We start from the raw sequence: 12,426 nt of genomic DNA on the forward strand, positions 1-12,426 counted from the left end.
GTGAAGCACTTTGTGATTTTATATCTTCAGAGGTGATTTTTATATATACTAACTTCTAATACCATACGGGGTTTTTCGAGATCATTTATTCCATTTCTGAACAGAGATGGATCACCTTAAAGGAAGACACGAACATATTTATTGGTTCCTCTGGTAAAGATGTGTAAAAAACCAACCTAAAATCATCTTTTATTGCAGTAGCATAACTTCACACTAGAAATATAAAGAAATCCAACCTTTCATCTCGGAACGTTGATTAGGTTTAGGGCGAAAAATCCCATGATTAAAAAAAAAAAAGTTTTTAACAAAATTACCAGTCGCCCAATCGCTGGTAACCCTTCTATCGGTGATAGACGACTCCTCTTGCCAACTGGACAGTGTTGGCAAGAGTGTCAACACAAGAGTGTGTCCTGTGACACTTAAATCGCTTGGAGCGTACAGTCAGAGAGATCGTTGACCATCGCTCTTGATCATTCAGAGTCCCGCGTCCTCTCAACTCACCCTGCTGCTTTTCTGCTGAGAGGTGGAAGAAGGTTGATTTTCTAACAAGTGAACCATTTCTGTGTTGAATTGGAGCATTATCCTGTTGAAAGATCCAATGACAACCGATGTTCAGTAGTTTCCATTCAGAAGGTGCTGATGTTTAAAAGACTTCATGGCATACATATCATCTGGAGCATTTGCTGCTGAAATTCTCACATCCTCAGCCAACAAATATGCCATCATCTGTACCCACCGCTTACAGGACTCGGGATAATCTCCTCAGGTTATTTTTATCATCACAGCCTCATTGGACGACTGCAGCTTCCTTACAGCCGTCTCCTCCAACCACAGCCTATCATTTCAACCCTCTACTAAGTTGTCCTAACACCTGCCCCCTCTCTGCTTTTTGTCTCCTGACAGATATTAGCTTACCCAAATCTGCAACAATATGCTACACAGCAGCCTTGCTCAAAGCCAGGGCAGTATCGGACAAGTAAGTAACACCTCCCACTATTCAGGACTCTTGACGTTCTGTTATAAAGCTGGTGGAGGATGCTGGGTAGGTTCAGTAGTAATGAGAATAAGACCATTTGGTGTCTCAGCTACACCTCACATCCAGGAGGGATCTCTGAGGTGGAGGCGGTTCTTTCTGGCTCCAGCAGGTCACGTAGAGGTGCAGGGTTAGGTTCAGCCATTCAGCAGTGTGGAACCTACCATACAATAGCTTCTAGACATTAATAAACAACAAAGTAAAAACAAGTATTTGTACAATCTCATTATGTTTTTGTAAGACTTTAAAATCTGAGCACATTTTGTTGAAAGTATATGCAAACAAGAGGAGTTTACTCGGTATACCAGCAGATCATCATCTAAAAAACATGATGCTGAACATTAAACTAACCCTGTAAAAGTATAGATCTTAGGTTAACTTTACACAAAAACACATGTGAGCAATAACTCTTATAGTCATTTTAACTTATTTTAATTCTAGAATATTTTCTACATCTAATTATCTGGTACATATCCATCAGTCAGGCCGTTGGTTCTGTAAGGTAACATATTACAGGAGTACCTAGAAAACCCACAATAGAACGATGACATTGGTGGTGTGGGTGTTTGTGTAGGTTCTCTCCAGAGGCAGCATCCAGGCGGGGCCTGAGCACAGCAGAGATGAACGCAGTAGAAGCCATCCACAGAGCGGTGGAGTTCAACCCTCATGTCCCCAAAGTGAGTCAGCAAACAAATAAATATTAACATGGAGGACATGAGAAGCGGAGGGGAAATGAGACATGAGTTGAAATTACAATCTGAAATGTGTGGTGTTTGTATTCAGCCAACCTTACTCTGATCCCCCTAAATAAAATCCACTGCAAACAATTGCCTTCACAAGTAACCTACTCACTAAATAGTCCATCTGTGTTAAATCTCAGTATCCTGCTGTTCTGTCAAGGCCTTAGAGATTTGTTGGAGAACATTGTTCAAGTTGTGGAAAAGTTTATAGCAGCAGGTGCTTGAAATCCTTGAAAATGCTTGAATTTTAACAAGGTTTTTTCAAGGTTTGGAAAGTGCTTGATATTCTAACTGGAGAAGGCACAAAATAGAGCGCGATCATTTCGCCTTTAATGAAGTCTCAGAAAGCCTCACTGCCACTCAGAGAGGGATGTATGGCAGGCCATTTAACATAAAATCACCTTTGTCTGACTATCTGGAATTACATTTTATGGAGTGTACTGAGAACGTGAACTTCTTATACTTGAAGACTGCTTAAGAAACCTTCTCTCCCCCGACACATTATATCTTTCTGTGACCACCGTATATTGTGACTCAAGGAGGAACTGTTGCTTTTTCATACCAGAACCTGGTCTTAAAGAAGATGATGTTCCGCTAATAGTGTGGTAGAGGCAGTGGCGGCGACAGACATTGCAAAACTGTTCAATGCCAGGTTTTTGTCAAAAGTAAAGTGTCCCTGGAATCCTAAAATACAGCTTAAAATCAACTCACATGTCTGTTTATTGAAGTATGCTATGCTGTTAAAATGAAATAAACAGCTGCAGCATGAAAATCATGTTAAAAACATGAATGTGGAACAACAACTAACCCTAACCCTAATAAAGGTGGTTAGCTAATGGTTTAATTACACAAAAAGTAGCTGTGGCTTGACATTGTTCAGTCATGCTTGCTGTGCCTCTGATGTCTTTTGGGCTCCTTCTGTCTATATGTGCATCTCATAATACTATAAGTTGCAGAATCTTTATCAGTTGCACAGTATTTTAGATTGATAAGCTCCCATCTCATAAGGAACGCTGTGTAAGCCATGGTTATAAAGCTCAATGAAGAAAAGGCGCACAGAGATACAGACGGCTCCAAGGTTTGGTGCTGGAAAAGTTTGAGAATTTACCTTGAAATGCTTAAAAAGTGCTTGAATTTTACTGTGGGAAAAGTGCATGAACCCTGGTATCGGCATAAACTGACTGGGTGGGCAAAATGAGCATTAATCAAAGAAGGAGCCAACAGGCCCAGGATAAGTCGGGTGAGCTGCAGAGATCCACAGAATTATCTGTCGATAAATGTACAAATCTCGCCTTTATAAAAGAGTGAAGGTAGAACATAGGAAGTCCAGCTTGCAGTTTGTCACAAGCCATGTTGGGACACAGCAAACATTAAAAAAAGGCTTGTAGATCTGACAATATTTCAGCTTTTCTGCCTACATTCATAAAGCCAGAGCTACAAAGGAAAGGTGTAGATCAAAGCAAGTTATTGTGTTAGAATGGCCTAAGCAAAGCCCAGCCTAAATCCAGTTGAGAATCTGCAGCCAAATTGTTAACAAACACTGTCCATTCAGTCTGCCTGCGCTTGAACCACCTTGTGAAGAAAATGGGCAGCCATGCTTAATGTGTGCCGCACTTTTTACATATGTATTTGTAAAAGATTGTGAAAACCATGTTTCATTTTCCTTCCACTTCACTATTAGGTGCCACTTTGTGTTAGTATGTCATTGAAACATAGTCAGCTTGATTGATGATCCAGGATGATGGGGCCATGCAGGATTCTCTATTATTCCAATGCCTAAAACCACACAGTAACTTCTGCTGCATTTCCTGATATTCTGTTATAATATCATTTATTTGTATATACACTGCTCAAAAAAATAAAGGGAACACTCAAATAACATCCTAGATCTGAATGAATGAAATATTCTCATTGAATACTTTGTTCTGTACAAAGTTGAATGTGCTGACAACAAAATCACACAAAAATCATCCATGGAAATCAAATTTATTAACCAATGGAGGCCTGGATTTGGAGTCACACACAAAATTAAAGTGGAAAAACACACTACAGGCTGATCCAACTTTGATGTAATGTCCTTAAAACAAGTCAAAATGAGGCTCAGTATTGTGTGTGGCCTCCATGTGCCTGTATGACCTCCCTACAACGCCTGGGCATGCTCCTGATGAGACGAAGGATGGTCTCCTGAGGGATCTCCTCCCAGACCTGGACTAAAGCATCCGCCAACTCCTGGACAGTCTGTGGTGCAACGTGACGTTGGTGGATGGAGCGAGACATGATGTCCCAGATGTGCTGAATCAGATTAAGGTCTGGGGAATGAGCGGGCCAGTCCATAGCTTCAATGTCTTCATCTTGCAGGAACTGCTGACAGACTCCAGCCACATGAGGTCTAGCATTGTCCTGCATTAGGAGGAACCCAGGGCCAACCGCACCAGCATATGGTGCGGTTATGTGAAGACCACAGGGCGACAGTGGCGAATTTGCCAATCCTGGTGTTCTCTGGCAAATGCCAAGCATCCCGCACGGTGTTGGACTGTGAGCACAACCCCCATTTGTGGACTTCGGGCCCTCATACCATCCTCATGGAGTCGGTTTCTAACCGTTTGTGCAGACACATGCACATTTGTGGCCTGCTGGAGGTCATTTTGCAGGGCTCTGGCAGTGCTCCTCCTGTACCTCCTTGCACAAAGGTGGAGGTAGCGGTCCTGCTGCTGGGTTGTTGCCCTCCTACGGCCTCCTCCACATCTCCTGGTGTACTGGCCTGTCTCCTGGTAGCACCTCCAGGCTCTGGACACTACGCTGACAGACACAGCAAACCTTCTTGCCACAGCTCGTATTAATGTGCCATCCTGGATGAGCTGCACTACCTGAGCCACTTGTGTGGGTTGTAGAGTCCGTCTCATGCTACCACGAGTGTGAAAGCACCACCAACATTCAAAAGTAACCAAAACATCAGCCAGAAAGCATCGGTACTGAGAAGTGGTCTGTGGTCCCCACCTGCAGAACCACTTCTTTATTGAGTGTCTTGCTAATCACCAAAGATTTCCTCCTGTTGTCTTTTCTATTTGAACAACAAGATGTAAAATTGATTGTCAATCAGTGTTGCTTCCTAAGTGGACAGTTTGATTTACTTGGAGTTATATTGTGTTGTTTAAGTGTTCCCTTTATTTTTTGGAGCACTGTTTTTAAATGCCATGCAGATTAGTTCAGCCTTGAATTGATTTAGAGGAAAAATGCATAATTTCAATTCTTTAGAAATCAATAAATCTGTCTTCACCCAGCAAGCTTTTATCTTTGATCTCCTCATCTTCAGTATCTGCTGGAGATGAAGAGTTTGATTCTTCCTCCAGAACATATCCTAAAGAGAGGTGACAGTGAAGCCATCGCCTATGCCTTCTTCCACCTCCAGCACTGGAAAAGGGTGGAGGGGGCGCTTAACTTGCTGCACTGCACATGGGAGGGCAGTACGTACACACACACACACACACACAAAACCAGCCTTTTAAAATAAAGAACACACTGACTAGTAGTTCTTCAGATGATGAGTTTGATCCACAGTCTCTTTATGTTTGTGTTTTCCAGCCTTCAGAATGATTCCATATCCTTTGGAGAAGGGCCACCTCTTCTACCCATACCCCATCTGCACAGAGACAGCCGACAGAGAGCTGCTACCCAGTAAGAGACACTCTAACACACACACACACTTGGCAGCATGTGTTTCTGAAAGCCAAATAAAATCACCTAGTTGTGTTTTTAATGTTTGGAGACTGCCTTAGTGATCTAAATCCATGGTTCTTTTTCCACTAAAGCAGGATGTGATCTCCTGCAGCGTAGTCCGTACACACATGTTAACATCTGACAAGTTTCACTATGCTGCTGTTTCCTTTTGGAAAGCACATTTTCATTCGTTTTTCTGCCGCTGCTAAGTTTACATCATACATCATCTTGGTGACAACACTGAGAACAGAACTGTGGGCTGTGATCAGGCTGATGCAGGGAATATGACAACAACATGAACCTGTTGCGCTTCCAGCTAACGTTGTGTTGTTGTGTGTCGCTGTCTTGTGTGGAAGCAGTGTTTCATGAGGTGTCGGTCTACCCCAAGAAGGAGCTGCCCTTCTTCATCCTCTTCACGGCTGGTCTCTGCTCCTTCACCGCCATGTTGGCTCTGCTCACACACCAGTTCCCTGAACTCATGGGAGTGTTTGCTAAAGCTGTGAGTACACACACACACACACACACAGTACTGTGACAGGCGATATTGTTTCAACTTCTCTTTAACATCAGAACCACCTCTAATTCAAAGAATACTAGGCAACAGTTACACTATCCTTTACAGCGTAGCAAAATGTTTATTTAAAATATTTTCTTAGAGCATGAAGAGGAAAATATGTGATAATGTCCCCCTTTCAGTTTGTTTAGCTGAGACCAAAAAGTACCTATTCTAACAACTGAAGCTTAAATGTTGTGACTTATTAAGATACTTTAGGGGACAAAATTACAGAAACCCTTCCATAAAACATGCAGTAGCAGACTTTCCAAAGCAGCACCTTAGGATGCACAGCAGACAGTCCACTGCTTTTGTGGGTTTTACTTCTTGCATTTGCTATTTTACTCCACAGTCTTGATTGTTTTCTTTGCGTTTGGTACATGGAACTGTTTGTGTTGAACTCTTTTCAGACTCATCGTTGTAATTAAATGCAGAGCTCATAAAGGAGGTTATGTCTGGTCATAAAAGGCATGAAGCGGCAGTAGGGGACACATGGGTTCGCTGTGGGAACATCTAATACTGACCCCTGCCAACAGTATCAGAGTATCCTGGTCTTATTTTCTTTATTATTATAAATAATCATGTCAATCTACAATATATAAGTGTTTATTAAAATAATAAATCAGTCACTAAACCAACACAGCAAAGATTTAATTTTATATTTTGTTTGTCAGTCATTATCCTTGTCAGGGTGGTACACGCTACAGTCTGGTTCCCTCGGTGGTTTTATTCATACATGGCCCTAATTAAAGAGATGTTGCAGAAAGCTGTTTAAGGAGAGTCATGAAGTATGAGCCGAGGGGGGGTTTCAGTTAAAGATGGTTACTGAAAGCTAAAACCGCTCAGGGAGTCATATTGAGCCGTTCTGGTGTTAATGGAGTGTGTGTATGTCTGCTCATGTGACTCCATAAAATGGCTTGTTTTTTTAAATGGCCTCCATTATTGGTGCTTTCATGGTACTTAGAAAATATTTTAACCAGTTTCAATGATAAGCTGAACCTGGCTGCATTGTTTGATAACTAGGATCTAGGAACCAGTCTGCATGTTTCCTTTCTTTTTGTATACTGACTTCCTTTCATTCTTTCTTCCATCCTTCCCTGTGCCATTCCTTCCTCCCTTCTTTATGGTCTTCATTCGTTCCTTGAGTCCTTCCTATTGGTCTGTTTGTGTCTGTTTTTTTACAGGTCCTGTATATAAAGTCTGCCTCATTTAGAAATGTCTGCTATGAAGTCATGGCAAAAGTTTGTTTCTATATTGTAATCTGGGTAAAAAGAATGAACTATTTATAGAAACCCTGGATATTCCTCAGTCAGGTCTCTTTTCTAGTTGCTGTTGGAAAAATAAGTTTAAGCTGTTATTTTAAGCCCTTAATATGAGGATGTGTGGTTTGAGCTCTACGTTCTGTATTAATGTTTGACTCTTATTTTGAAGTTAAAAAGGAAGTAGTAACGGACCTGCCCTGTTGTATTGACAGAGCAGACTAGTAAAGGCTTGGCAGCAGCAGTTTGGTACGTGGTACAGGAAGAAAACAGTGACAAACAAGATTAAAACACAGTAATTAGTGTGAGAATACTGCCAAAATATCTCCACTACAGTAGGGTTGAAACAATCGGATTAATCGTGATTAATTGATCATTAAAATAATCGTCAACTAATTTAGTAATCTAATAATTGTTAACTGGAGTATACAGACTTTAAAACATGCCATTTGCTGAAAGAACAACCCACTCAGAGCAGTAATTAGGCCAAAACTGTATGAAAAATATCAACATTTTGCATTTAAGATAAAAAACCTTCTTTGGTTGTAAGTAGACTATCCAGAACTCCTGAAGTGTAATAGCTTTAGCTTCACCTGGTTCAAATTCTGTAAAATATGAAGTACCTTTTCCTATCCGATTAATAATCGATCAATCGACACAATAGTCGACAGATGAATCAATTAGCAAAAATAATTGTTAGTTGCAGCCAAAAACTACAGGTTGGACTGCCATAGTTCCAGAAGTTTTGTGGTTCATTCAGAGACGGTTACACAGACCAGGATTGGGCCTTGCCACAGCCGCTGTTCAGTTCTTTATTTTAGCATTTTAATTTGAGCCAGTAGAGTCTGAAAGGTAAGTCTTGTTTAGGGTGAGATTTCTGAGCGTTGCAAGATCTCTGCTCATTTATCTTTGGATAAAGTTGGAAGGGATCATTTTGCAAAGAATAGAGGAATCAAAGGTGGATGAGTTTCAGTATCTGGGCTAAACATCCAGAACAATGGGCAGAGCTGAAGAAAGGTGCAAAAGAGAATACAGGCAGGGTGGAGTGGTTGGAGAAACGTGTTGGAGGCTATGTGACAAGAGGAAAGCTGCAGGAGTGAAAGCGAAGGTTTGGGAATGGCGGAAATGAACAGGATTAGAAGGTTTACTAGTTTATTGTTGGGACAATGAGGCTGGGTGAGACGGTCGGTCTGGCCTGGGATGGTTTGGACTTGTGCAGAGGGATAATGGAGACATTGGACACAGGATGTTGAATATGGAGCTACCAGGGAATGAGACCACAGAGAAGGTTCATGGATGTAGTGAAGGATATTCACTCAGTAGATTATCTGCTGTGTTGATCCGTGAAGGGAGCAGCAGAAAGAAGAAAAAGCCAGAATAACGGTGCAGCATGTTGCTGTGCTAATTCAACCATACTTACATCGAGTTGTGTTGCTGATGCATTGATGGTTGTGATCTCCCTTAATTAAAAAAACTCAAACTTGTGCCACTTTGATCTGGCTCCCTGTTGTAACTCAGAATTTAGAGAGCTGCTAAACATAAGGCATAAATGTGGAAGATAAAGAGGTCAGATCATTTTCATACCCACTCAGATATCTCACAGGTTGGTCTCACCACCACCTGCACACTTCACACAGATAAAGCACATACCTTTACTCTGAAGCGCTCTTTGAAGCACAAAGAGAGATGCTGAGGTAGACTAGCAGGAAGATAAATGCCCTGCCGCCAGCCTTCTCCTTACTTATCTACCATCTGACAAAGTTGGAACCTCTCTGACCTACATGACACTCTGGTTAAGCCCCAATCATTCTTCAGCTGCCCTCTCCCATCTCCTTTGCCTCTGTTCATTTCCAAAGCAGCTCAGAGTGGAAGCAGAACGTTTTTGGAACACAGTATTTTTAACATGAAGGTAACTGAAAAGTTCATCAGTCTTTGCCGGAAAGAAAACAGGTTCTCCTCAGCTAACGTGTACATAATGATACTAGTTTGAGCTTCATGCTCATGTGATGTTTAAGTGATGTTCCATATTTGGTTTTGGTTGTTCTGTATCAGTATTGTGAAACGTAGTATTTTTTAGCAGTTGTGCATTTGGATATTTGCAGGTTTCATACTCATAAACCACCGTTAGATCATAGTTTGGTAATAAACATTACGCCCTTACACTTCATAATGGCTAGAGGTTTATCACTACCTTCCATGGTAGATCAGGGGCACCATGTTGGTGAGTGGACTTCAGCCCCACATTCTGAGTCAGGACCTTTCAGTTGATGGTGAGTTGTAAAGACTGGACCGAGACTATAGTGGTCCTTTGGATAAACAAAAGAAAATCTTCAACAGCTGCAGATCAAGTTTCATTTTTAAACCTGAACTGTTAGATGAAGTGCTTCTGTCAGAAAAACTGCACCACCACAACCCAGAAACCTCAGCGACCTCAGTCATGTTGTGATGTCACAAAACCTGTTCTAAATGATTGTGGATGACCACAGTTAGTGAGACAGATTACGGACTGATGGTTTCTGTCTCGTTTTGCCCTGCAAGGTGTTGCCAATACCACGGTAACCAGTGCTTTAGTGGTGAAACTGAAAGAGCTGGTGTTTAATCATGATGTGGCCCTAATGTAGCACTGGTCTGATGTAGAACCCGACCCTCAGCAGCCATCTACATATTGGGAAACCACCAGCAACCATATGTATTTAAGTGCCTTTAGGAAAAACCATCTGTAAATAAAACCATAAACTTTGTGAGTATATCATTATAATATTTTAAAGCATTATATGAAGTGAAGTGAACCTAGAAAAGAAACAGAAAGATTTCAACACTCTTCCCCCACAGAGCGGGATTAATCATAGACCATCTCCAGGATTTAGGAGCAGACAGACAAGTCCTGATCTCAACCCCATTTAACACCTGAGTGATTATCCTGAATATGTTGTTGGTGCCAGACCGACTTTGCACACTGGCTGACTTGTGACAAATACTGGTTGAAGAACCATTCCACAGTAGTGGGTGAGCAGGCTGGTGAGGCATTGCCAGGCTGCTCTGTGTGGTTCTACCTATGGTAAATGGCTGCCATGTATAGCACTTTATGGTTTTCTCTACTCTTGCAGTTCCTCAGTACTCTGTTCGCTCCTCTGAACTTCATCATGGAGAAGGTGGAGAGCATCCTGCCCTCCAGCCTCTGGCACCAACTCACTCGCATTTGACCCCAAATGACTCTGCCAGAATCTGACCCAGGACCAGCACCAGAGAGCGGACCTCCGTGCAGACTAACAGCTGAACAGAAATCCAGAATGCTGCGTTGGACTAGACTGACACACTTTTGTGCCAGCTTTACAGAGTTCTGATCAAACTGGAAGCAGTGAAATACAGCAGGAGAACAGGCAGAACAGCCATATCCACCACTGGTTTGGACTTTCTTTGACATGTCTGCATTTTGAGGACATTTCAATTGTTAAAAGCTGTTCTTTTGATGTACAAACTGAGGTTATTAAATGCCATCAATAAAAAGGGAAAAAATGTCAATAAAGGACTTTGTGTATCTCTGCAAGTCAGTCTCTTCAAGGTGTTGTGTTTGTGTGTTTCTTTAGACAGTTCTTCAAAGTTCTTCGTGTTTCTTTAACCTGGAGGTGATCCTTATTTCAGAACCTATCGATGGTTAAAAGAGCCGAACAAGCTGTGGAATCATTCAGGTTTCATTTCATCCTTCAGACTAGAACACTTGAATATTCATCTAGAACCCGTTTAGCTGTCACATACTGACCACGACATTAGTAATGTATAACTGTGATGTAAGGAAGAAGACCTGAAATGACTCAGATATGGGTTGAAACCATTCTTGTGCGTTCTTTGAAAAGGGTGGACGTAAAATCCTCACTGGTGTCTGAATGTAGCAACACGAGGGAAACCATGAGAACAAGCTGCGGGTTTTCAATTTATTTGGACTCTGTCAAAACGTGGCCGACAATTCTCAGCAAGAAAAGCCTTCAGGGTTCCTGTCCACTCTGGAAAATTCCTGGGCCTTTATTCACAACTATCCTCCTAGTCTCTCAGAGAGCTCCTAACTTAGCCTAAAAATTCCTGCCAAGGACTCGTAGCTTCAGAGTGATTCAGCTCTCTGCTGAGAACAACTCTGAGCGAGAAGAGGACAGAGATTCCTATCTTAGTGAGGAGATGTGGTTGACCCCATTACTAGGTGTGATGTCTTCTAAGAGCTGTGATTGGTCGTTGAAAGAAACCAAAAGCAAACAAATGCGCTCCTAGTAATCAATAGAGAGAAATCTGATAGAATTTAGACTGGATTCAGAAATGTGTAAATCATGATAAAACTTAAAAATATTCATTGTCACACAACATCAAAATGTCTGAACCTAGCTTATTTACATGATTGTCATTTTGATTTGTGTATTACATTTACTCGCCATGCTGGTCGTTTCCATACATCCATTTCATTTTCATTTCATGTTAATATTAAAATTCAGCATTTTACTGTCATTGCCTACTTCTTGCATAATGAGGTTTAGTTTGGTAAAATGACCAAAATAAAAGCGAGAAAACCAAACTGAACTCTGCTTTCAGCACCAGCCTGGAAGGTGAGCAGTTCTGGTTCCTGCTGCATTCAGACGCTAGCAGCAAACCAGAGAACTTCTCCACAGACGGGGAACGTTGGAGATGACCATTTAGGCTGAGGCTGCTGACATCATCATGAACAATACAGCAAATACTTCACCTCATTCACATCTTCATTCAATGTATATAGAGCTTAGATTATTGTGCTGTATCTTGTCTAGAGTTTGTATTTATTTTTTTTTCTTGAGTTTTTCCTAGGTTTTTTCAAATACATTTTTTTAAAGCATTTTAGTCTGCAAATATTTAATTATTCTGTACTATGTTGTTTGTAATTTTGTCCACTTTTTATTCATGATAATTTATTGTTTCTATTATGTATTTATCCTTCCTAATACTACCTTACTAGAGGTGCACCTTTAATCTGTCCTGCCGCTTAAACTATTGAATTTGGCCCTAGGGAGATGATGAGGTTAATCTTATTTCTGTATTAATAATTGTTTAATTATAGAGGTTTATGTGCTCATTTACTCGACTATTAAGGCGGTGGATCCCTGCGCG

At 41.3% G+C, this 12,426-nt stretch overlaps 1 protein-coding gene across 7 annotated transcripts in view; it reads left to right on the forward strand.

The window, feature by feature from the left end:
• Positions 1-10,849, forward strand: part of LOC124861031 (suppressor of tumorigenicity 7 protein homolog) — a 74,537-nt gene extending 63,688 nt beyond the window's left edge. For 5 of the 7 annotated variants that reach the window (XM_047354652.1, XM_047354654.1, XM_047354653.1 and 2 more), the window contains 6 exons: positions 904-976; positions 1,608-1,710; positions 5,087-5,237; positions 5,356-5,448; positions 5,847-5,989; positions 10,410-10,849. In XM_047354652.1, coding sequence (XP_047210608.1) covers positions 904-976; positions 1,608-1,710; positions 5,087-5,237; positions 5,356-5,448; positions 5,847-5,989; positions 10,410-10,505 — 659 coding nt within the window. In that variant the 3' untranslated portion in view covers positions 10,506-10,849. The remainder of the gene's footprint in view (positions 1-903; positions 977-1,607; positions 1,711-5,086; positions 5,238-5,355; positions 5,449-5,846; positions 5,990-10,409) is intronic. The other 2 variants (XM_047354649.1, XM_047354651.1) reach the window with 1 other exon arrangement.
• Positions 10,850-12,426: the final 1,577 nt, after the last annotated feature.

Source organism: Girardinichthys multiradiatus, chromosome 2, assembly GCF_021462225.1.
Source record: "Girardinichthys multiradiatus isolate DD_20200921_A chromosome 2, DD_fGirMul_XY1, whole genome shotgun sequence".
NCBI lineage: Eukaryota > Metazoa > Chordata > Actinopteri > Cyprinodontiformes > Goodeidae > Girardinichthys > Girardinichthys multiradiatus.